At 39.4% G+C, this 23,231-nt stretch overlaps 4 protein-coding genes across 5 annotated transcripts; 3 read left to right on the plus strand and 1 right to left on the minus strand.

The window, feature by feature from the left end:
- Positions 1-160: 160 nt before the first annotated feature.
- Positions 161-2,909, plus strand: LOC142898680 (acidic mammalian chitinase-like). Of its 2 annotated transcripts, none has more exons than XM_076041760.1 (11): positions 161-291; positions 373-399; positions 494-701; positions 767-823; positions 913-1,078; positions 1,161-1,285; positions 1,372-1,495; positions 1,688-1,870; positions 1,959-2,075; positions 2,193-2,325; positions 2,423-2,909. In XM_076041760.1, exons 1-11 carry the CDS (start codon positions 267-269, stop codon positions 2,689-2,691), a joined length of 1,434 nt encoding a protein of 477 aa, XP_075897875.1. In that variant the 5' UTR covers positions 161-266; the 3' UTR covers positions 2,692-2,909. The 2 variants fall into 2 exon arrangements, with proteins under 2 accessions (XP_075897875.1, XP_075897877.1); XM_076041762.1 differs by having other exon boundaries at positions 173-291; positions 497-701.
- A 1,210-nt stretch (positions 2,910-4,119) lies between these two features.
- Positions 4,120-6,837, minus strand: LOC142898950 (chitinase-3-like protein 2). The gene is made up of 7 exons (XM_076042261.1): positions 6,813-6,837; positions 6,178-6,379; positions 5,287-5,410; positions 5,020-5,202; positions 4,744-4,860; positions 4,331-4,463; positions 4,120-4,172 (listed from the first exon to the last, which is right to left on the minus strand). The coding sequence occupies exons 1-7, from the start codon at positions 6,835-6,837 to the stop codon at positions 4,120-4,122; spliced, it is 837 nt and encodes a 278-aa protein (XP_075898376.1).
- A 7,889-nt stretch (positions 6,838-14,726) lies between these two features.
- On the plus strand, positions 14,727-17,923 carry LOC142898951 (chitinase-3-like protein 2). Its single transcript, XM_076042263.1, has 8 exons — positions 14,727-15,150; positions 15,239-15,295; positions 15,808-15,973; positions 16,088-16,206; positions 16,297-16,420; positions 16,714-16,896; positions 17,027-17,143; positions 17,774-17,923. Exons 1-8 carry the CDS (start codon positions 14,918-14,920, stop codon positions 17,921-17,923), a joined length of 1,149 nt encoding a protein of 382 aa, XP_075898378.1. The 5' UTR covers positions 14,727-14,917.
- Positions 17,924-19,926: 2,003 nt separating this feature from the next.
- Positions 19,927-23,173, plus strand: LOC142898952 (uncharacterized). Its single transcript, XM_076042264.1, has 2 exons — positions 19,927-23,045; positions 23,120-23,173. The coding sequence occupies exons 1-2, from the start codon at positions 19,959-19,961 to the stop codon at positions 23,171-23,173; spliced, it is 3,141 nt and encodes a 1,046-aa protein (XP_075898379.1). The 5' UTR covers positions 19,927-19,958.
- Positions 23,174-23,231: the final 58 nt, after the last annotated feature.

Raw genomic sequence — 23,231 nt, forward strand, 5'->3', positions numbered from 1 at the left:
CCCTAATATGTGTGGTTTTCATGCTTTAAAAACACACACACACACACACACACACACACACACACACACACACACACACACACACGCGTGTGTTTTAAATAAAAGGTCAGAATTTTAAATAAAAGCTTGAGAGATATTTTGGTGGTCCAACCTTTGCCTTGATAGATTTCCTCGCTGGTTAATAGTTAACATTTTGTTTGGTTTAAAATGGAGCATATCATAGCTGAATCTTTGACAAGCCCGGAGTTCTTATTGCTGCAACAACAATGGAAAAGCTCCTGTTGATTACGGGTAAGTAATCAAAATGCAGGAAATTCTCAATAAGTTGGTTTTTGGTCTTTTTTTTCTCACTGGACCTTTAATTTTTTTAAGGTATTTGTCTGTCCTTTGGCTATCTGGGTGAGTATATTCATTCTAAATAATAACACTAAAAATTATTTTTAAAAATACAATTTAAATTGAAACCTTTTTGTGGCATTTCTCTTCTTTGAAGAAGTCTCATCAACCAGGCTGGTGTGCTATTATACAAACTGGTCCCAAAGCAGACCGGGCCTTGGGAAGTTTCTGCCAACAGATATTGATCCAAATCTATGCACTCACCTGATTTATGCCTTTGCTGATATTAATGCAACTAACCAGTTGGCTACTGTTGAATGGAATGATGTAGTCCTTTACAATTCTTTCAATGGACTCAAACTAAGGTAAGATCCAGCGTTCCTAACCACTGTTGATGCACAAAGAGAAATATAATGCAATGCTTTCATAGGAATCCCAACCTCAAAACACTGTTGGCTGTTGGGGGCTGGGCCATGGGAACTCAGAAGTAAGACATATTCAAAACAAGAGTATAAAACAATTGTTTTGTTCAGATGTTCTCCTTTGAACGCTGCTCTTTTCGTGGGTGCTTTACAGATTCACTCAAATGGTGTCGACACAGGCCAACAGAAATACATTCGTGCAGTCCTCCATTCAGTTCTTGAGAGGATACGGGTTTGATGGACTTGACCTGGACTGGGAGTACCCTGTTGCCAGGGGAAGTCCACTAGAGGATAAAGAGCGATTTATTCTCTTGTGCAAGGTATCCAACTCAAATTGATAATCACCAGATGTTCACCTTGAAACTGAACTGGGACCAGCTACCATAATTCCTTCATGAACAGGAACTTCTGGAAGCATATGAGGCAGAGGGGACGGCAACAGGCCGAGCCAGGCTGTTGATCAGTGCAGCTGTGGCTTCTGGGAAAGGAACCATTGATGCCGGTTATAAAGTGGCAGAGCTTGCAAAGTAAGTTAAAACATTGCTGCTTTGTTAACCTGAGATTATTTGTGACCGTGCCACGTTAACCCTGGTGTATCGTGCAATGCATATAGGTACTTGGACTTCATTAACGTGATGACCTATGATTTTCATGGAACGTGGGAGGGAGTGACAGGACACAATAGCCCTTTGTTTAAGAACTCCCAAGACACTGGAGACAATGTTTATGCAAACACTGTGAGTACTAGGATTTGTTTTTCTTCTTTTAGAATTTTCTTTTTCACTTGAGTAATGGCAGGACTACCCTCATTTTTAGGGGTCAATAGACTCGTCGACATGTTGTCAAATACTGGTTATGTCAGCTTTGCATAATATGGAGCCTTTAAATAATTGATAATTACTGTGCATGCATTTCATTCCACATTTAAGGATTTTGCCATGAGATATTGGCGGGACAAGGGAACCCCAGTTGAAAAACTAAATATGGGCTTTGCAACATATGGGAGAACATTCCAACTATCGACTCAATCCGACAAACAAGGAGCACCAATCAGTGGCCCAGCTGCTGCTGGTATTTTCACCAGGGAGGCTGGTGTCTTGTCCTATTACGAGGTAATGACGTATTTTATCATGGAGCCACGTCATGGAGCAATTTGTTTTTGCATTGGTTTTAAACTAAAGTTATTGTAACTCTTTTTAGATTTGCACATTCCTTCAAGGCGCCACAGTCCACTGGATTGAGGATCAGAAAGTTCCTTATGCTGTGAAACAAGGTGCATGGGTTGGATACGACAACAGACATAGTTTTAAGACAAAGGTAATCACGGCTTCAACAGGGGCTCTTCGCTGACTTTGCCCAACACCAAAATATCAATGTCAAGGTCAATGCATGACAAAGATGTGTCCACTGTTTTCATTTATGCAACTTTCTCAGGTTCAGTACCTGAAAGAAAAACGATTTGGAGGAGCTTTTGTATGGAGTCTGGCTCTGGATGACTTTAAAGGGCAATTCTGCGGGGAGGGAAATTATGCCCTCATCAGCTATCTCCGCTCTCTTTTAGCCTCAGGTATAACTTTGGCAGTACACAATGATTTGGTGGAAACAATGAAGTAATAAAACCCAAAATACTAATCATACCACTGCTGATCATTTCTGTTCTGCAGAGCTTCCTCCTCTTCCAACATCAGCAGAAAATGTCCTGACTCCGTCTCCAAACCCAGATCCACCTCACACCACATCTGAACCCAGACCGACAGTCACATATCCACCCCAATCCCCAGAGAACTTCTGTGCATCAAAGGCTGAAGGGGTTTACGCCAAACCTGATGACCCAGGCTCTTTTTACAGTTGTTTCAACGGAATTACCTGGGTTATGCCTTGCCCAGCCAATTTGGTCTTTCTGGAAAGCTGCCTTTGCTGCAGTTATCCTTGAGAGAAATGCATGCCATTCCTGAAGAAATCAGATTGAACGTGTTGCTTCAACAGTGATCCTCATTATTGCAGATTCAGACTTCTTTTTGCAATTAGGGTGAGAGTTGTCATGTTTTAATCTGAAATAACGCAATTATTTCTATATGTGAATTAGTCTCAACTGTTGAGTATATGTAAGTCACATAAATTACTTGTAACCAGGGTCTTTTAGTGTGTGTGTGTGTGTGTGTGTGTGTGTGTGTGTGTGTGTGTGTGTGTGAGTCTGTGTGGATGTGTGTGTGTGTATTCTAATTCATTTTTACATCCCATTGGAGATTCCATGTGATGCAATTAAGGGCAACATAATTTGAGAAGGGATGTGTTTGTTCAAGCCATTTTATCAATAAAAAACACACACACACACACACACACAGAGTAAGACTTTGGAGTTTATTAATGAATAATGTGAATAAATAATTGCAACTGAACAAGACAAGTATATGTGGCAAAAAAAAAAAAAACAGAGCAAGAAATTGACTATAATAAAATTACAATTCCATCAAGACAAGAAATAATACACATGCTTGAGGAAGAGTACATATATATATATGTGTATGTGTATGTATATACATATATATATATATATACATATATATATATATACATATATACATATATATATATATGTATATATATATATATATATATATATATTTATATACATATATATATATATATATATATATATATGTATATACATACTGATAGTGTTACACAGATTCCCCTGAGTAAAGGATAAGCACGTACCAATCAAAAAACAGGAAGGGGCTGAGTTCATCTCTACTGGTTACATGTAGTTGAATTAGTCATGGATTTAGATGGCATAGCATTGGGTGTACTAGTAGCTGCTGTGGATGTAGTAGAATTGGTTATGGGTGTAGATGGCATAGCACTGGGTGAACGTGAAGTAGCTGCGGAAGAAGTAGAAGTAGTTATGGGTTTCGATGGCATAGTACTGGGTGTACTAGAAGTAGCAGTGGGAGTAGTAACTGTAGCTGTGGGTGTAGTAGAATTAGTTATATGTGCAGCTGGCACTGTACTGGGTGAACTAGAAGAAGCTGTGGGTGTAGTGGAAGTAGTTATATGTGCAGCTGGCACTGTACTGGGTGTACTCGAAGAAGCTGTGGGTGTAGTAGAATTAGTTATATGTGCAGCTGGCATAGTACTGGGTGTACTAGAGGTAGCTGTGGGAGTATTGTGTTTGTTACACTGAGGAGTCGGTGAAGTGGGTGATGCAGTTGTTTCGGTAGTTTCAGTGTTGCGTTCATTACAAATATGAATGGGTGCAGTAGAAGTGGTGGTAGGTGTCGTAGTGGTGGATGGATCTTTATTGCAGTTATGGATAGGTGCAGTAGTTTTAGGGAGTGTGGTAGATGCAGTTGTGTGTTCATTACAGCTCTGGGCAGAGGCAGTTGTTGAAGTAGTTGTCGTAGTTGTAGCTTTCTGATGAGTCATAGCACAAGAGCAACCTAAAGAAAAGAAATTATGTCTTGTATTGCGGGAAAGTGAACCTAATAATGATCAAAGGTCTGACTGCATTAATTAAAATGCGGTGCTAAAATTATTCCAGGATTACATGGCGTTCGGTCAGATATGCTTGCCTGAAACTAGCCTGGTCCACAGCCGGCTAATGAAGGGGTATTTGCCCTGTTTACAGATTGTTCCACGAAAGTCATCCAAGTCCAGAGACCAGACGAAGGCTCCTCCAAAGTTTTTAGATTTTAGGTACTCAACCTAAAAAATAAAAAATAAAAAATCAAGGAAACAGCAATAATGTTAGTAGTAGATGTTTTAAATGAGATAGCAGAACAAGAAAAAAACAGTCCAACCATTCCAAGCTATTATGGACTAACGTAAGATGTGAAGCAACAAGATACTTGTACTGTGAAAATGTTTATGGATGTAGTGCAGCATCATCAATCTGCAGAGCATTTTTCCCCACTGGCAGGTAAATACGGTGTTCTGCGTATGTATGTCAGCTTTAACTATACATTAACAAAGAGTTGTGTTTTACCTTGGTTTCCAGGCTTTCTGTGTTGTCATACCCCACCCACTGATTTTCTGTGATGGCATATGCAACTTTCTGATCAGGAATCATGTTGGTCGTGGCACCGTCAAGATAAAGGCAAATCTGATATTTGAAAAAAGAATATCAGTTTATACTTTGAGTCTCAAACAGACCATTAAAGTAGTCAAATGGTAAATGGGTCGTAGTCGTATAGTGCTTTTCTAGTGCAGTTGTACAATAATAAAGCTTTTGTTATCAATTTCTGCCAATCTCGCTGCTCACCTCATAAAAAGCCCAGAATCCTTCTTGTCCCGTGTAGCAGCCCTCTTCACTAGGACCACTGGCCCGTACTCCAACGCAGGAATCTGAAGAAGAGAGGGTAAAAGCTCGTCCATATGCTGCAAATCCCATGTTGAGCTTGTGTGGCGGAGCTCCCATGTCCACCCAGTACTGCATGGCTGAATCCTAAAAGAGGGGAAAACCAAGTTGTGGTCGATACAAAGTACAGCAAAGTGTCCATGTTCTAAATATACGCAACCGTATACTTACAATGTTAGAGTAGATACTGTCTCCACTATCTTTAGATCCACGGTATAAAGGACTGTGATGGCCTATGACACCTTCCCAGGGGCCATGAAAGTCAAACGTCATCACATTTATAAAATCCAGGTGCCTGGTTCGTGCGGAGGAGATCACATTGATTAAAACGTGACAAGATTATGGACTATGACATAATTATCAAATGAACTCAGTATTACATTGCAATTGTCGCAACTTCATAACTGGCATTGATGGTTTTTCTATCAGCAGACACAGTGGCAGTGACGATGAGTTTGTCACAGTCAGTTCCCTCAGCCACAAAGGCCTCTTTGAGCTCCTGTACAAGCATACACACTTAAATGCTCAGTAAGATGTGAAGGGTTTTATTTGCGTGCATGACATGAAGGTGGCCGTCTCACTTTTCCGGCTAAAACCGGACAACTGACCTTGATCAGGAGTGTAAATTTCAGCTTTTTCTCGTCTTGTTGGCATCCAGCGTCACCGGGATTCTTCCAGGCAATGTTTAGCCCATTAAAGCCATGAACTCTCAGTAGTTTGATGGCAGACTGGATGAACTTTGCTCTGTTTTGTTTTGTCGACAGCATAGAACTGAATCTAGTGAGAAGTTGGACAAAACAGCTCTGTTAAGAAGCTGCTGCATGACGATACAATGCCAAACAGCATCAGAGGTTCCAGTCTTACTCACACAGGGCACTCAAAAGAGGAAAACGGTACAAAACAAGAAAATATAACAGTCACTCACTTTTTATGGTCTGGACCACCAACTGACAACAGGGTTTTCAGCATTGGATTTCTGTTGGAAATTCAAATTATATATATTAAAAAAGTAACTGTAATATAAAGTAGAAACAGCAGAACATTAACAGCCCTTGCACTGACCTGGTTTTGAGCTCATTGAAGGCCAAATAGCGCTGTGTGTCAGTCTGACAAAAAGGAACAAGCTCATATTCCTCAATGTCTGAGGCAGCATAGACCAGGTGGGTACACTTGTTTGGATCAATGTCTGCAATCGTGAACCTCCCATCCCCTTCTCTGGACTCAGCCAAACTGTCATAGTAGCACACCAGCCTGCAGCAGGAGGCTGAGATAGGAACATATAAATAAACATAAGCAACAACATAATTACAGTTAAATGAGCATATTAAGAGTAATAACAAGCGTTAAGAACAGTAGAATTCTGGTACTATGGTATATGTTCAGTCATAAACCTACCTAAGTGGACGAGGATCAAACAGAAACCTTTAAAGAGAAAAAAAAAATGCCTAGTGTTTATTTAGGTGCAGAGTATCAGATATAAACATGGTTATTACATTTCAGGCCACTTGCAAAATAAGTTTCTTTATCATATTTTACAAAGTGTAGGAACCAGTTTCTTGACTGTATTGAATGATCAGGTGATTTGCCACTATGTATTCATTACTCGCTGTTCTTCAAGAAACATTACGTGAATACGTGAATATGTAGGTGAAGCCAATTAGAACACTAGAATCTTTTTGTAAATAAACATGTCTTACCTGCAATCAGCCTTAACTTGTACATCTTGTAGCTATGTAAAACAAAAATAGGCAAAACAACCTTAAATTCAAGTCGTTATAATTGTCATACTTTGTTAAACTGCCAACAATGTACCTTAAAAATAATTATCTTAATAATATTTTAATCTAAAACTCTACTTAAAAGACATTGTGTAGTTAGCTCTTCGTTATTTTGTAGCAGATGTTCTTTTTTTCCTCCTGCGTATTTATTTTCTTTTTGCTATTCCAACATTAGCTGCTGTGTATCAAGTCTTGATTACATTGCGGAACCATCAAACCGAGGTCGGTCAAAAGAGTCTAGTAAAAGTCAGTTTTCAAGTCATACTTACAGAGACAGTGGTAGCTGAAGTGACTGGAGTCTTTCTACTGTGACTTGCAAATGACAGCACTGTGATTGACACTTTTAAACTGGAGAGGCAGAGCAGTTTGCAGCAATTAGTATGGGTGGAGATAATTCCCATGAGTCTCACAGTGTTTAATGTCTTAGGATTTAACAATGCAATTAAAATAGAATAGGACACACACAGGTAACTAATATAGGTTAACAACGGCAAACATTCTTGCTGCTCTGCTTGCCTGGGTTAACTTTCACATTAAAAAGGATACCAGTAAGACACGAACACCGGAGAATATTGGATATTGCAGTGCCCTGAAATGATTTTCAGGCCACTGCTGGCTGACTGACATACATCCCCATGTATAGTCTGCCTACATGTATGGTGTAATACATATCAATACAGATACTTGCCAACACGTTTTACTATAGACAGTTTAAATAAACCTTTAGTGATTGGGGAAGTGTAAAATATGTAGAGGTTTTCAGATCTATAAACTGATTGTAAATATGCCGTTTTTAGTTTAGTTCTCTTTTCTCCTGAACATTCCACATCTACCAGTGTTTGAACTCTGGGTAACATTTTAAACTTTACAAATTTTAATGACTCCTGCAGGTTGGTTGTCTTCACTGGTATCGAGTCTATGTGGAGCCAGATTTGTTAAATTATAATACCATACGTTTTTTTTAACACTTGATGGCTGATGAAAAATATTATTCACCCGTCTCAAATCTCGCTCTACCTAGGGCTATGACAAAATGATGACAGGTATCTCTTCCTTGGAAAAAGCTGGTAAACCACTGAAGATTCGACACGTTTCAGAATTTTACCCTCCAGTATGCTTAAAAGTCGACGGCCACGTCAAAAACTCACTTCTGTGCTATGGTTAAGAAGTGTCTTCAGTGACGTGGGTGATGCACTTTCAAAAATGCATTTTAATCTAGTGATCTATCAAATTGCTGCACTTAAGGCTCAAACAATTGTTTATTTCGGCCTTGGAATGCATGAATGGGAGTTTGCGTCAAGTGCACTCAGTTCTCTCTAGGCCTCTCCGGGGGAAGGGTGGAGAAATATACTGCGGAATGAAAGATGCTCTTAATCCTGCCCTTGCAAAGCTGAAGCCTGCCAACAGTTCACACCCAGTGAGCGTGACGTCTTAAAACTCTGGAAAGAAAAACACCGTTGCCTGGTGACATGACAAAAGCCGGATAACATGTTCTGTCAATCTCTGGATGAGGCGATTGTGTGAGCACAGGGCAGCATTAAAGCTAAACTGCATCGCAAAGCATTTTTTGATTGGGGGAATGCAGCAACTATGGCCATGATTGCCAAATATTATTCTCCATTTGTTCAAGTACGTACTCTCTATGCAATCTGAGCATCTAATTGACAACGTACATGGTGCTGAATCTATCCCGTTTAGCAGGTATGAACATCTGGCACCCTTGCTGTAACAGATTGCAGTGGTTCGGGATGCCGGTGGCCTGTTGCCGTAAACACAGAAAGGAAAAAGGGGGTGCAGTTCTCTGACGGGCACCATGGAACCTTCGTCTGTGAAGGATCTCAGTTGTCCAGGGGGTTAAATTGGGACAACTGGACTGGTTTTGCCAACTTCAAGACGTTTCGCCTCTCGTTCGAGAGGCTTCTTCAGTCCTGAAAGAAAAAAAAAAAAAAAAGTTGGAGAGCCACATGTATTTAATCACTTGATTGCCAATGCCTATTAGCATATAGGACATTTGCCAATAGGAGGGACCAACAGTCTTTAGGCCCACCTACTACCTCCTCCTGGGGGTTAAGTACATGGGGCTCATCCTTTTTTTTGAAGAACTGAAGAAGCCTTTTGGATGAGAGGCGAAAACCCATCCAGTTGCCTCAACTTAACTCTTCTACATTGTGGGACCTTGTGGAACAAGTGGGGTGCTTGGCAAAAGGAGATATCATACGTTTGGATTTGGAAAGCTCCATAAGGGTGCATTCACATCAGAATGAGCCTGTTTCCTAAGGTAATCTGGTACGTCAGCAGCTGTATCAAGGCTATTTGCAAACATGCAAACACTGGCATGCTTTAAACAAAAAAGAGGGTCCACAACAGCTACACAGAATCATTGCGGCATTGCACTTGCACTATTTTTGTTGAGCCCTAACAGCTTCAAACTGTACTGTTTGTATTGTTTGTCCTTTATGTACATCATCAATGTCTGAAAGCTTTCACATAAATCATCTTGACGTTTGACTGTTGTTGTTTCAAGCGACTGTCATCAAAGCTCATCCTGTCACCTACTTTTTCTTTACTTGACAAGTCAAACTAAAACATTTCCTTGTTTCAGATTCAAAACTGGCAGCAGCTGCTGCTATTTCCCAGCAATGATAAGATAATTGGGCTGTCAATCAAAAACAAAATTATTTGTGCAATACGCTTGGGTCGATGCACGCTTAGGTGCTGACTCCAGTTTGTTTGGTTTCATTTTTTTCTCGTCCAACATAGTGGAGATTCTACTCTGAAAGCACCTTTGCTGGCGGCGGGCCAATCCATTTTCTGTGGAAACTAAGGTCATTCTGATTGCTGATTGCTCTATACACCTGCCCAACCTTGGAAGTATCCCAGTGGAAAAGTAGATGTTTACACGAAGGCCAATGGGAAATGTCGTTCCCACTCCTTTCTGCGCTGCACTACTTGACGGCTAAGACATTACCCTTTTTCCTCAATGCGTAAAACAAAGTTTCTCAAAGACTCAAAGATTCTGAGAAACGCCTTGGTTCTTTTGCATCCCTAATGAAAGCAAACTAAAAGTAAATATACTAAAAGCTGATCATACATTTCAGAAAATAAAATACTATATAATTACAGACCTAGCATTTTGTCGCAGTTTTAGCCAGACACTGAGGCTACAAGCTAGAGCTAACCACAGGGCCCTGGACAAGGTTTACGGTCATTCTGCCCAATTTTTATACTATAAGTTGAAGTGATTATAATACAATTTCAGTAGAAGTAGTAGTAGTAGTAAAAATGAGTTTCTTTTGGTATTCCTTACTTTACTTTAGTAGCGATTTTAGCGCTACAACCAGAACCCCAGTTGGTTTATGGTGCACCATGCACCCTGATGCACATTCTCCTCACCCTACCTCTGACTGTCACGTGTCACATGTATTTCCTGAACAAGTATTTCCTCAACAGATTCATTATTTGGCAGTGAGCACAAGCAGCCCTCTGCACTTTACTTTCATGATAGCTGGTAGCTAGTTTTAGCCTGTATTTTAAATTGTTATCTGTATCATGTCCTAACATGTTTGCACTTTTATTACTTATTATTTCTTTGATATTTTGACTTTTTTATTTTAATTTTATAATAATTATTTGCTGTGAAGCACTTTGTGCATTCATGCAGTGAGGGGTGCTATATAAATAAACTCTTACTTACTTACTAACTTACTTACTTACTTACTTACTTACTTACTTGCTTACTTACACAACTGCTACTGTCAAATAAAAATGAGAGGGTCATAATCTAAGCCTGAAAGTATGACTTTGTTGCAAAACTGTCCTTGTTTTTACTGGCTTTGTTCAAACATTTGATGACTGGGTGCTCTTGTAATGTGCCCAGACATGCTACATTGATATCTAAGACATACAAATGATTAAGTGGTGTCTTAACAAAGGAATGTGCTTAATTATTTCCAAGGAAAGGTGTTCATGGCTCCTTCTTATCTGTGCCAAGTTTCAATCAGAGTGTGCAAAGAGTAAATTAAAAAGACATAAAGAAATTTTAAAAAAAAATGTTTACAAAAAAGTGTAAGAAAGAAGACAAATCTTTATTAATGGTTTGATCATTGTTATTGTATTGCATTAACAATAATGTTAAATATCATAACACTAAGGGGCCGTCTACACCAACACGGCTATTTTCAAAACTGCGTTTTTCTTCACAGTTTGACCTTTTATCCACACGTGACTGCAGTTGTAGGCTCCTAAAACAGGAACAGTTTTTTGTAACCGCAGTCCAAGATGAACTGTTTCGAGAAGTCTATTTATAGTAGGCATGTGTGTACAGGAAAACTGAGGAAAACCGCAATAATTTCTTTCTTTCAATAACATCTTGCTTGAGGCAGATTTTGCGGTTACATGTGGATAAAGGTCACACCACTGGAGTGGACGGGAATCTCTTGTAACCAAAAGCCAAACAACAGTTTGAAAAATACCTGTGTTTGTGTGGACTACTAGATTTATGTTATTCACTAATTGTATTTTATGAGACAACTGCTCACTATCGTGCCTGTCTTGCACAGACTACAAGATTGCTGCACCTGTGTAGACATTGACATTTTGAAGAATGAAGTGTGTGTGGCCAGGAGGACGACTACATAAAAATCATGGTGTTATGCGTTTGTTGTGTAATATCAATACTGACAGAAACCTCACATTGTAGTCGTTTGCCAGTAAAGATCAAGCATGAAAAAAAAAAAATCCTTGTCATGTTCTCTGTTAAAACAATAAAAGTCCCTCAACTTTGCAGAGGCTGTCAAATGTAAAATTTAAAAAAATAAAAATAAAATTAAGTCTATTCAGTTTTAATGACTCTATTGTTTGTTAGACTGTATGGACAATTTAATAATTTGTAACTTGATGATTATTGATGATAATTTTCAATCTTTGTAATCTACCTTAAGCTCTTGTGCAAAGTGAAGGATTTCATTCAAATTAGTTCAAGGGAGGTGACTATACCTAGTGCACTTGACATGTTTGCAACCATACTGCAAAGATCCACTGCATGCACAAAATAGACAAGCTACCATTGATGAAATATGGAGAGTTTACATCTGTGTGACACTGTGTTTCTATCCATCATTCTGCAGAGAGAGATTCTGACAACACTGGGTGATGACATTCTTTGATTTATTGCTTTTTATTGTGAACAGTGCACATGAAGGTTTTATGACAATGGTTTCCGGTTAGGGTTAGGCATATGTTGTTTTTAAGGCTAAAATGCCACATACCATCTGAGTTAAATAGCCTAACAATTCACCATTCACAGTAAAAACAGTTTGTTGAATCCTGGGTGTAAATACGTAACTGACTGAAACCTACAACCTACATGTGTCAGTTTGCCTGGCAAGCTTTCACTTTAACTTTACCAGCACAGGGTCGATTAGATTTTATTCTTTGCTGTAAAAGTGGCCGGTAGAAACCAGTTTTCTGTGGGCGTGAATGGGTCAAATTGCAATATTGCAAAAACATATGGAAATTAAAAAGAAAATAAACAAATATTTTTTTTTTTATGTTCTGTAGACCCTCGGGATGGCTGTGTGAGTATAGAAAATCCTAGTAGATCAGCAGTTAGCCGATTGTCAGGACAGCCCGTCCCACAACAACAATCACACCACGTTCAAAGTCACTTCAGCCCCCTGCCATTGGCATTCTGAAGCTACTTTCAACTTCAGCCACTTGTCTTCCCTATGTCCACATACCTCTGGTAGCACAAAACAACATTAGCAATTGTGTCTCATAACGTTGCCAGTGAGTTTAGGTCATACAGTATCTGCCACCATAAAGGTAAACATGTCAGTTTCACAAGAAAAGTAAATTAAAAAAAAATATTACACCAAAAATTGAGAAAAGATTTAAAACGATTTGAAAAGATTTAAAATGCAAATATTTAAAAAAAAAATATATATATATTTTTTTAAAGTTTCAATGCCTCCACCCTTCAAACAATTAAGCACACTAATTGTTGTGTAGCTGTGTCATAGCTATGATTTTATTTTTCCACACCCTCTCGACTAATAGTCATTAAAAAATCCCACAGCCAGACATCATTACCAAGTTCATCAGTTCCCAACCAGTCAGCAGACAGAGCGCATGCTTCCTCAACCACTGACTTCTGTGAGTATGTCAATCAATTTCACTTCACTGACACAGATTCAGACTTTTCCAGAATCTGAAGCAAACTGTGTTGTTTGCTAGCTTTACTGTCATTTTTGTGTTGTCTTTTTTTTTTAATGTTTGTATTCAGACTTTGGGTTGGTCATTAGGTCATCAGCTGTGGTACTGCAGGTGCATTGTGACATATTATTCAGCATTTAAAATATATTTTTTAATCAATTTCAGTAATAATTGCTTTTTGAAATTAGGTTGGACTGGATTGTAGGTTGGATTGCACTTTGCCCTCTCATGTGATGTGAGAATAGATTTAAAAAGTTTTTTTTTTTTTCATTGATTTCAGCCTAGTCTAAGAAAAAAGAAGTGACAGTAGACCTGCATGAGAATTCCAGTTATCTTGAATAACTGGAAAGTTCTGTCGTTCTGTCATCTTTGGCTCTCTCAATGCATTCCTACATCTAAGATCCTGATCCAAAGTTTGTCTGAGTTCTTACGGGAAATGTATTTTAACTTTTAAGGAAATGTTTTGTCACATAATCATTTCATTCTCATTGTCACACATTATTTTTAAATTGGGTCAGGATTTTTCTTATATTCCTCAAACGTTAGACCTTGCCTGAACAAGGCAACAAGGCCAAACCATTTCTTATGTCACAAGTCACACTGGCCTTCAACTGATTTTTTTTGTTTTGCTTTTTTATGGAAACAACAACAGTGAAATATTGAATGGGTGAAAAGAAGGCTTGTTAAGAGGTCAAGCACTACAAGCTTGAAGGAGCAATGCACATTTTTAGAAGAATGTTAAGGACAAAGGAACTCATACACACATACATACAGACGCATCATCTCTGTAATGTAAAGAGGAATACAGCTCTCAAAATATATATACAACATATATATTGGAATTAATATAAGGTGGTGTCATATCATTCACTTCAGCAGCTAGGTACAACACTTCTATTAAGCAACTTGTTGCCATGTTTGACAAAAACAGACAGTCTCACTGCAGCCTAAACTTGTGACCCCAATTATTTCTGTGAAAATATAGTCAGTGGGAGTCAACATCATATATTTAGCAAAAATTAGAGCTCGAGTTTAGATGTCATTGATCATCGCAACACCAGGGGCAGCAGTAGTGAGAGACACATGGTGCCATTGCCTCCTTGCTTGGCACTCAGTATTCGGGGTTGGAATTGGGGGGTTAGATCACCCAATGGTTTCCTGGGTGCAGCACTGCAGCTGCCCACTGCTCCCTCAGGGGATGGGTCAAATGTGGAGGACAAATTTCGCATCCTTCGGGATGTGACAATCACGGGGACTTTAACTTGTCATAGTTGTTGCTCTTGGGAAAGTGGAAAAGGTACGAGGGTACATGTACAAGCATGACAAAATGGCACTTTATCATTCTGAGTTTGCACATTTGCAAATTGGTGCAACGACAGTCAACTCTTCTATCTTTAAATCCTCTCATTAGGGACCTTGTGATCATATTTATCACATTCATCTTTTTTTCAGTTCAATCTTTCTAGTCCGGCATGTCCACATAAGCATGTTCAACATCATTCTAACCGCAGGTAAGGCACACTCGAAATATATCCGCAATGTTCCGTAATGTCAGTCAAGTTTAAATCTGAACCAACTCATCACTTTTACTTTCCAGGAATCTTTCTGATTGCCGCAAGCTCAGGTATGGTAAATGGTTGAAAGAACACACCAAGGACTACGATGTTCAATTGAATTTCTATAAATATTTATTACAACAGCATTCCCTCATGTGCAATATCACTCTTTTATAACACAAAGTCAGCAGAATTCTCAGATCAGAAAGAAAAACAATAGTCTCTTTCTGAAGAAACAAAATAATTTCACATAGTATGCTGTTGGGTTTTTTCTGTGTCTCAGCCTCTTGCTACAGGCTGGTGTGCTACTACGACAGCTCAGCAGAGACTCGAGAGCATTATGGGAGGTTCACTGTGTCAGACATTGACCCAAACCAGTGTACACACCTGGTCTATGCTTTTTCCGACATTAGTCACGAACACGAACTGGTCCCAGCTTCTGATGCTGACAGACAACGTTATCCATCCTTCAATCGCCTCAAAACCAGGTAAGCGTTACAGCCACTGTTTGTGTGGTAATTAGTGTCATATCTTGTGACTGTAAAAAGAACAGACTTTATTCATTATTTTCCACAGAAATTCGAAACTCAAAACTCTGTTGGCAGTTGGTGGCCCAACCTTTGACAGAAGCAAGTAAGTTAGCAGTGGGACGTGGTTCAATCACAAAATATATTAGGTACAACAAAGGTCAAGAAATACCTGACACAGGGGGAGAGAGAGAGAAACAAAAAAATAGAGTACCTGCATTTTTTTACAGTATAAAATTACCTTTCTTTATTTATCAAGAGCTCATATTGTGGGAAAGTTGTTTCTTTCTTTTTCTTTTCCTTCGTTTTGGATTTCCTTTTTGATTCTCTTTGAGAAGTGTTTTGTCTTTCCAGCATTTCCCTCCCTTGAGGCTGTTTTTGTTTGCTTATTGTTTTTTAAAAATATATATTTATTGTTGAGAGTCCTGCAGTTGAGTCCTGTCCTGTACCAGGGGCGCTACAAATAGTTCTTATAAAGTAAATTTAAATTTTAGAAAAAGAAAAATATGCAGTACGAATATCACAGTAAAAAAAAAAAAATAATCTATCACTCTTTGATACAGTCTGTCAGTGTAGGTAATTTGTGTTCTGAAGCCTGTTTTGTTTTCCATTTACCAGATTCAGTTCAATGGTGTCAACTCAAGAGAACAGAATTAAGTTCATTCAGTCCACAATCACACTACTGAGAACATATAGCTTTGATGGAATAAACCTGGATTGGAGGGACCCCAGACACACTGAATGCCATCAGGATGATAAAGTGAATTTCACACTCCTGTGCAAGGTCAGATCTGGAGTCTTTCGACTGGCACAAAGCCACAAAAACGTTACATCGTGGAATGATATATTGTTTACTTAGACTGCCATAATCTGTAATGTACGTGCGCATGTTCCACAGGAGCTCAAAGAGGCCTTTTTGGCTGAGGCAACCAAGTGTGACCGCCTAATTGCTACTGCCACTGTATCTGCCGAGAGAAAAACCATCGACAACAGTTATGAAGTGGCAAAGCTTGCAATGTAAAACTAAGTCATTGTAAAGTTATCAATTTTTCAGTGATTGCCTGTTGTCTTGTTTCATCTAAAAGAATCTCTTTTGCATTTGACTAGGCATTTGGATTTCATAAATGTGTTGACGTTTGACTTTCACGGCCCCTGGGAAACAGTCATTGGACATCACAGCCCTTTATACCGTGGATCCCAGGACACTGGAGACAGTATCTACTCTAACATTGTAAGTTTCAGGAAGTTGGATATTTATGCTTGAAACATTTTTTTTTCTTCCTTTTGGGTCATTGTTACATGTAAGAAGGTAGAAGGTAATAGAGTTTGGAAATGGTGAGCAGGAAGACTGGGAGAAGACCAAAGAGGAAATGTGATAAAAGGATGTGATAAAAGAGAAGTTAGCTGGTATGAGAGAAGAGGTTGCAGAGGATGGGGTTAGATGGAGAAAAATAATTTACCATGATGCCATGATACCATGATATTACACCAATGTTGTTGTTTTTTTCTCTCCAAACATTCAAGTTCTCAGCCATGCAACACTGGGTGGACATGGGAGCTCCGCCACAAAAGCTTAACGTGGGCTTTGCAGCTTATGGCCGAGCGTTTACCCTCTCCTCTTCAAGCACCTGTGTTGGAGTATCAGCCAGTGGTCCCAGTGAAGAGGGCTGTTATACGGGACAAGAAGGATTCTGGGCTTTTTATGAGGTACTAGTAAGCTGTGTAATTTGAATCTATGACTACCTATCTTTGGTCAAATGGTGGTCACCATCATGTCAATGGGCAAGTGCTGTGACACATTTTCATGTACAATGTGAAAATTTGACTCTTTTGTCAGATATGCCTGTATGTCAGAGGTGTTAATGCCAAGGCCATTTGTGAGCAGAAAGTTCCATACGCCATCACAGAAAATCAATGGGTCGGATATGACGACAAAGACAGTCTGGAGCTCAAAGTAAGCACCTGTTTCATTATGGTTAAAAATTATTTTACACTGTGCAGATGAATCTCTATCATTTCCTATCAACTTTACATCTCTTCCCTCAGTGATAATGACATAGCCTATCTTTATAACAAAACAAAAAAAAATCTGAAATAGTGATGTCTATCAGTTGGTGCAGCAGCATGCTCTGGCTCAATAACATGCCTAGAGATAAAAGATTTGGTAGAATTGAAAGACATCCTATTAGGCAACTGGTTGGGTTGGACCCAAGTTTGCATAGAGAGACAAGGGCAAAAAATTAGAGAAGTATTTTAATTCAACAAGGCCTTAGCAGGCTACAGAATCCGGCAGGACGAAGAAAATGGTCTGAGCCGGAAGGCTGAACCGTATGTAGAATTGGCGTTGGTTAAGGAATGTGGTAATCAGTTTAGTTTGTACTCTTGCTATCTATAACAAACGTGACACTTTGCATGGCTTTCACTGTCATTTTACACATCATTTCTTTTAAAATGAGAAAATCATTTTTTTATTTTTTATTTTTTTTAGATATTCTTAGAATTCAATATCCACAAAGGAATATATTTTCAGATAATTATGACAAGAAACAACAGCTTTTTTGATCTTTTTTCATAATTCATTCAGGTCGGTTACTTAAAAGCTAACAACTTTGGAGGAGCCTTTGTCTGGTCTCTGGATCTGGATGACTTCCATGGAAGGTTCTGTGAACAGGGCAACTATCCCTTCATCAGCCATCTGCATGAACTTCTGAAGTCAGGTGACAACACAAAATAATGTGTCTAAGTGCAGCATTAAAAAAAATCTATGAAGTTTATACATACTGTATAAACACATTCAACAAACATAACTTCTCTGTCCTGAATGTATTAACAGGAGTTATTCTAGTATACAAACATAAAAGCAAGGATGAATATATACATTATATATTATAGTTCATATAAAATGTGTATATAATCTTCTGGAGCACTGTGTTACGGTCAGTCGTGTGATGAATAATAGACATGGCCTCTATACATTGATTTTCTGTCTGCTAATTATATGTGGAACCAAGTGCTCTTGTCTATATTGGACTTCCTTTCCCTGGCATGGGATTTAGATGTGCTTCTGGGTTGGCGTTGCACAGTCACGCTACTCAAGAAGGCCTGTGTTTCTCTGAATATCATAGAAATGTTCATAGAAATAAAAGGGAACTCCAGGTTGTAAAAAGTCTGCAGAGGAATTGAAATGTTTTGATGAAAGGATATGAACAAATGCCCACAACCCCTGATCTTACAGTACCTGCAGTCATCAATTATTTCTGAAGCAGGTGTTGACACATACAGCCAACAATGACACTTAATAGTTCACAAAGATACAACCTTGTCTAATTAGTGACGTGTGTAGCAGGTTTCCCAAATTCTGGCTGTGCAGATGATAAAGCATCTGCCACCCTAATAAATGATTTTCTCTGACATAGAGACATGCGTAAACATCTACTTTGACTTGTGTGTAAAAATGATGACAGATCAGTACAAATTTGTGGTGAAAGACAAGGGCAAATTCTAGATAGAACAGAATAGAATAGAATAGATGTACAAGAGCGGCTAGCGGCTCTGGTTTTAAGTCCAGGAAGAGCACACTAAAAATTAAACACTGTATGTTTGGTGCAATTACATCTTGCAGAAGAAATTAATCCTTTACTGTTGGCAATAACTTGAGGTGTTAGGAGGAGAAACCTAAATCAACAAACACACATAAAACTTGACAATGTGATTTCAGTGACTTTGAAATTATTCTCCTAAAACTGCAGTATATACTGAAGATAGCAGACTGCATCTTCAATATAGTCAAGTTTGTCAAGTTTAATTCATCATTATTATTATTATTATTATTATTATTATTATTATTATTATTATTATTATTAATAATAATAATAATGATATTAGTAGCAGTAGTAGTGTTGTTGTTTTGTTTGATCAGACATGTAATGTAGTAGTTGCAGTCTTTACCCGACAGTTTCATCTGCAGTCTTCCACACAAATGTCCACTGACGGCCGCTGATGTGAACAGCTGTTTTGAACCCCTGTGCCACATTAGCAGTTGTCAGTAGACACTTGTAAAGAAGACTGCAGGCGAAACCCTCAGGATTGCACCTACGATCTGTTCTACTGATCAAACAAAACAACAATGGTAACTTAAACAGTGACATCTTTGAGCCACAAGAATTACAGTTGCTTTTGTTTTGTTTTTAGGTTTTCCTTGCAACGGAAATTCTGCCAATGCTCCATCTCCAACATATGAATCGCCGCTAAGAAGATGCACCCCAAATTCAATCACAGCACCTCCTGTTACAACCATGCCTCCCTTAACTGGACAAACTTCCTCCCCTACTTCCGCTACCAGAACAATTCATCCCTCCACAATAACTCAAACTCCGATATCTTCAGCAACAACTGCCACTCAAACAACCCAGCCTAAAACAATCACAAATTCTGTTGACACTCTCACAACTGACTCTACATCACTGAAAATTCCAAATGTCACAATATCTGAATCTTTCAAGTCATCAACAACTGCAACCCAACCAACAACTTCCTCCAGTTCAATGCTAACTTTTGTGGCTACATCGATAACACCTACAAGTCAATCAACATCGACAACAATTTCAACTGAAACCACCCAAACAACCAAAAATTCCACTTCATCAGATACCACACCAACAATTTCCTCAAGCCCACCCAAAACAACACAATCTATCACTTTATCAGCGACAACAGTTACATTTCAAAACACAGCATCCGCGACATCAACTCAAACTAGGACAGCTACAATGCTGGCCACTCAGCAGACAGTGACCACTGAGCCAACCAATGCATTCGCTACTATGCCAGCAACATTTACAAAGGCGCCTCCAACATCAACAGCATCAACTACCACATCTACCATTATACAAATGAGATTGACCACTCAGGCCACTACAACGACCAGACCTACCACAACCAAACAAACTACATCCACAGCGAAAACTACAACAATGCCTCTAACGACAACTGCAACAGTACCAATACCACAAATAAATGTAAAAGGAACCTCCACGTCCATGTTATCCACAACAAACCGCTCAAACAACTTTTTCCTTTCCACCAGTACAACCTCTCCATTACAAAGAGCTTCACAGAATCCAAATCTAAGAAGTGGTGAACAATCCAATACTTCTAGTCAAAACACCTCCACTAGTTCACCTTCAAATTCCACTTATGAATTTACAACTCTCGCACCTCAACCTACTACGACAGCCCAGCATAGCACTTCGCCAGCCATAGCATCAACAGCATCAACTACCACATCAACCGTTACACAAACAAGAATAACTAGCCATGAACAGATTCTGAAATCATCAGCTGTGCCAACAACATCTACAGTTACAACGTCCAACTCTATCACTATGTCTCCAACTTTAACTAGTCAGCCCCCTACAAAAGCATCAACAACCCTGCTAAAACCATCCCCAACAAGCACAACCAACAATCCGACATTGTCAACAAAGTTAACCCCTCAGTCTTCCTCAACCAGCCAAACTACTTCATCATTAACAACACCAACTGCACCCACAACAAAAGGGACAACCTTGCCAACAACAGCAGCAACACCATTCACAATTTCATCAACATCAACAAACACACCTACAATGCAGACCAAGCTATTCACTACAACAGACCAGCTTATGAAATCATCAGCTCTGCCAGTGACATCTACAGCTGCAATGACAAACTCTATCAGTATGTCTCAAACATTGACCAGTCAACCCCCTACAACAACCCAACCAACAACAGCATCAACCTTGCAAAAATCATCCCCAACACATACTACCAAAGATCCCACAACATCAACAAAATTGACCCCTCAGTCCTCAACATCCACCCAACATATATCGTCATCGACCATTCCAGCTTCATCCACAGCAAAAATGTCAACCATTCCTCCAACTACATCTGTAACACTGCCAATACCACAAACAAACGTAAAAGGAACCTCCACGTCCATGTCAACCACAACACCCACAAGCCGCCCAAACAACTTTTTCCTTTCCACCAGTACAACCTCTCCATTACAAAGAGCTTCACAGAATCCAAATCTAAGAAGTGGTGAACAATCCAATACTTCTAGTCAAAACACCTCCACTAGTTCACCTTCAAATTCCACTTATGAATTTACAACTCTCGCACCTCAACCTACTACGACAGCCCAGCATAGCACTTCGCCAGCCATAGCATCAACAGCATCAACTACCACATCAACCGTTACACAAACAAGAATAACTAGCCATGAACAGATTCTGAAATCATCAGCTGTGCCAACAACATCTACAGTTACAACGTCCAACTCTATCACTATGTCTCCAACTTTAACTAGTCAGCCCCCTACAAAAGCATCAACAACCCTGCTAAAACCATCCCCAACAAGCACAACCAACAATCCGACATTGTCAACAAAGTTAACCCCTCAGTCTTCCTCAACCAGCCAAACTACTTCATCATTAACAACACCAACTGCACCCACAACAAAAGGGACAACCTTGCCAACAACAGCAGCAACACCATTCACAATTTCATCAACATCAACAAACACACCTACAATGCAGACCAAGCTATTCACTACAACAGACCAGCTTATGAAATCATCAGCTCTGCCAGTGACATCTACAGCTGCAATGACAAACTCTATCAGTATGTCTCAAACATTGACCAGTCAACCCCCTACAACAACCCAACCAACAACAGCATCAACCTTGCAAAAATCATCCCCAACACATACTACCAAAGATCCCACAACATCAACAAAATTGACCCCTCAGTCCTCAACATCCACCCAACATATATCGTCATCGACCATTCCAGCTTCATCCACAGCAAAAATGTCAACCATTCCTCCAACTACATCTGTAACACTGCCAATACCACAAACAAACGTAAAAGGAACCTCCACGTCCATGTCAACCACAACACCCACAAGCCGCCCAAACAACTTTTTCCTTTCCACCAGTACAACCTCTCCATTACAAAGAGCTTCACAGAATCCAAATCTAAGAAGTGGTGAACAATCCAATACTTCTAGTCAAAACACCTCCACTAGTTCACCTTCAAATTCCACTTATGAATTTACAACTCTCGCACCTCAACCTACTACGACAGCCCAGCATAGCACTTCGCCAGCCATAGCATCAACAGCATCAACTACCACATCAACCGTTACACAAACAAGAATAACTAGCCATGAACAGATTCTGAAATCATCAGCTGTGCCAACAACATCTACAGTTACAACGTCCAACTCTATCACTATGTCTCCAACTTTAACTAGTCAGCCCCCTACAAAAGCATCAACAACCCTGCTAAAACCATCCCCAACAAGCACAACCAACAATCCGACATTGTCAACAAAGTTAACCCCTCAGTCTTCCTCAACCAGCCAAACTACTTCATCATTAACAACACCAACTGCACCCACAACAAAAGGGACAACCTTGCCAACAACAGCAGCAACACCATTCACAATTTCATCAACATCAACAAACACACCTACAATGCAGACCAAGCTATTCACTACAACAGACCAGCTTATGAAATCATCAGCTCTGCCAGTGACATCTACAGCTGCAATGACAAACTCTATCAGTATGTCTCAAACATTGACCAGTCAACCCCCTACAACAACCCAACCAACAACAGCATCAACCTTGCAAAAATCATCCCCAACACATACTACCAAAGATCCCACAACATCGACAAAATTGACCCCTCAGTCCTCAACATCCACCCAACATATATCGTCATCGACCATTCCAGCTTCATCCACAGCAAAAATGTCAACCATTCCTCCAGCTACATCTGTAACACTGCCAATACCACAAACAAACGTAAAAGGAACCTCCACGTCCATGTCAACCACAACACCCACAAGCCGCCCAAACAACTTTTTCCTTTCCACCAGTACAACCTCTCCATTACAAAGAGTTTCACAGAATCCAAATCTAAGAAGTGGTGAACAATCCAATACTTCTAGTCAAAACACCTCCACTAGTTCACCTTCAAATTCCACTTAT

The sequence above is a fragment of the Nelusetta ayraudi genome, unplaced genomic scaffold (genome assembly GCF_046127955.1).
Source record: "Nelusetta ayraudi isolate G7.1 ecotype Tasmania unplaced genomic scaffold, CSIRO-AGI_Nayr_v1 ptg000070l, whole genome shotgun sequence".
Lineage (NCBI taxonomy): Eukaryota > Metazoa > Chordata > Actinopteri > Tetraodontiformes > Monacanthidae > Nelusetta > Nelusetta ayraudi.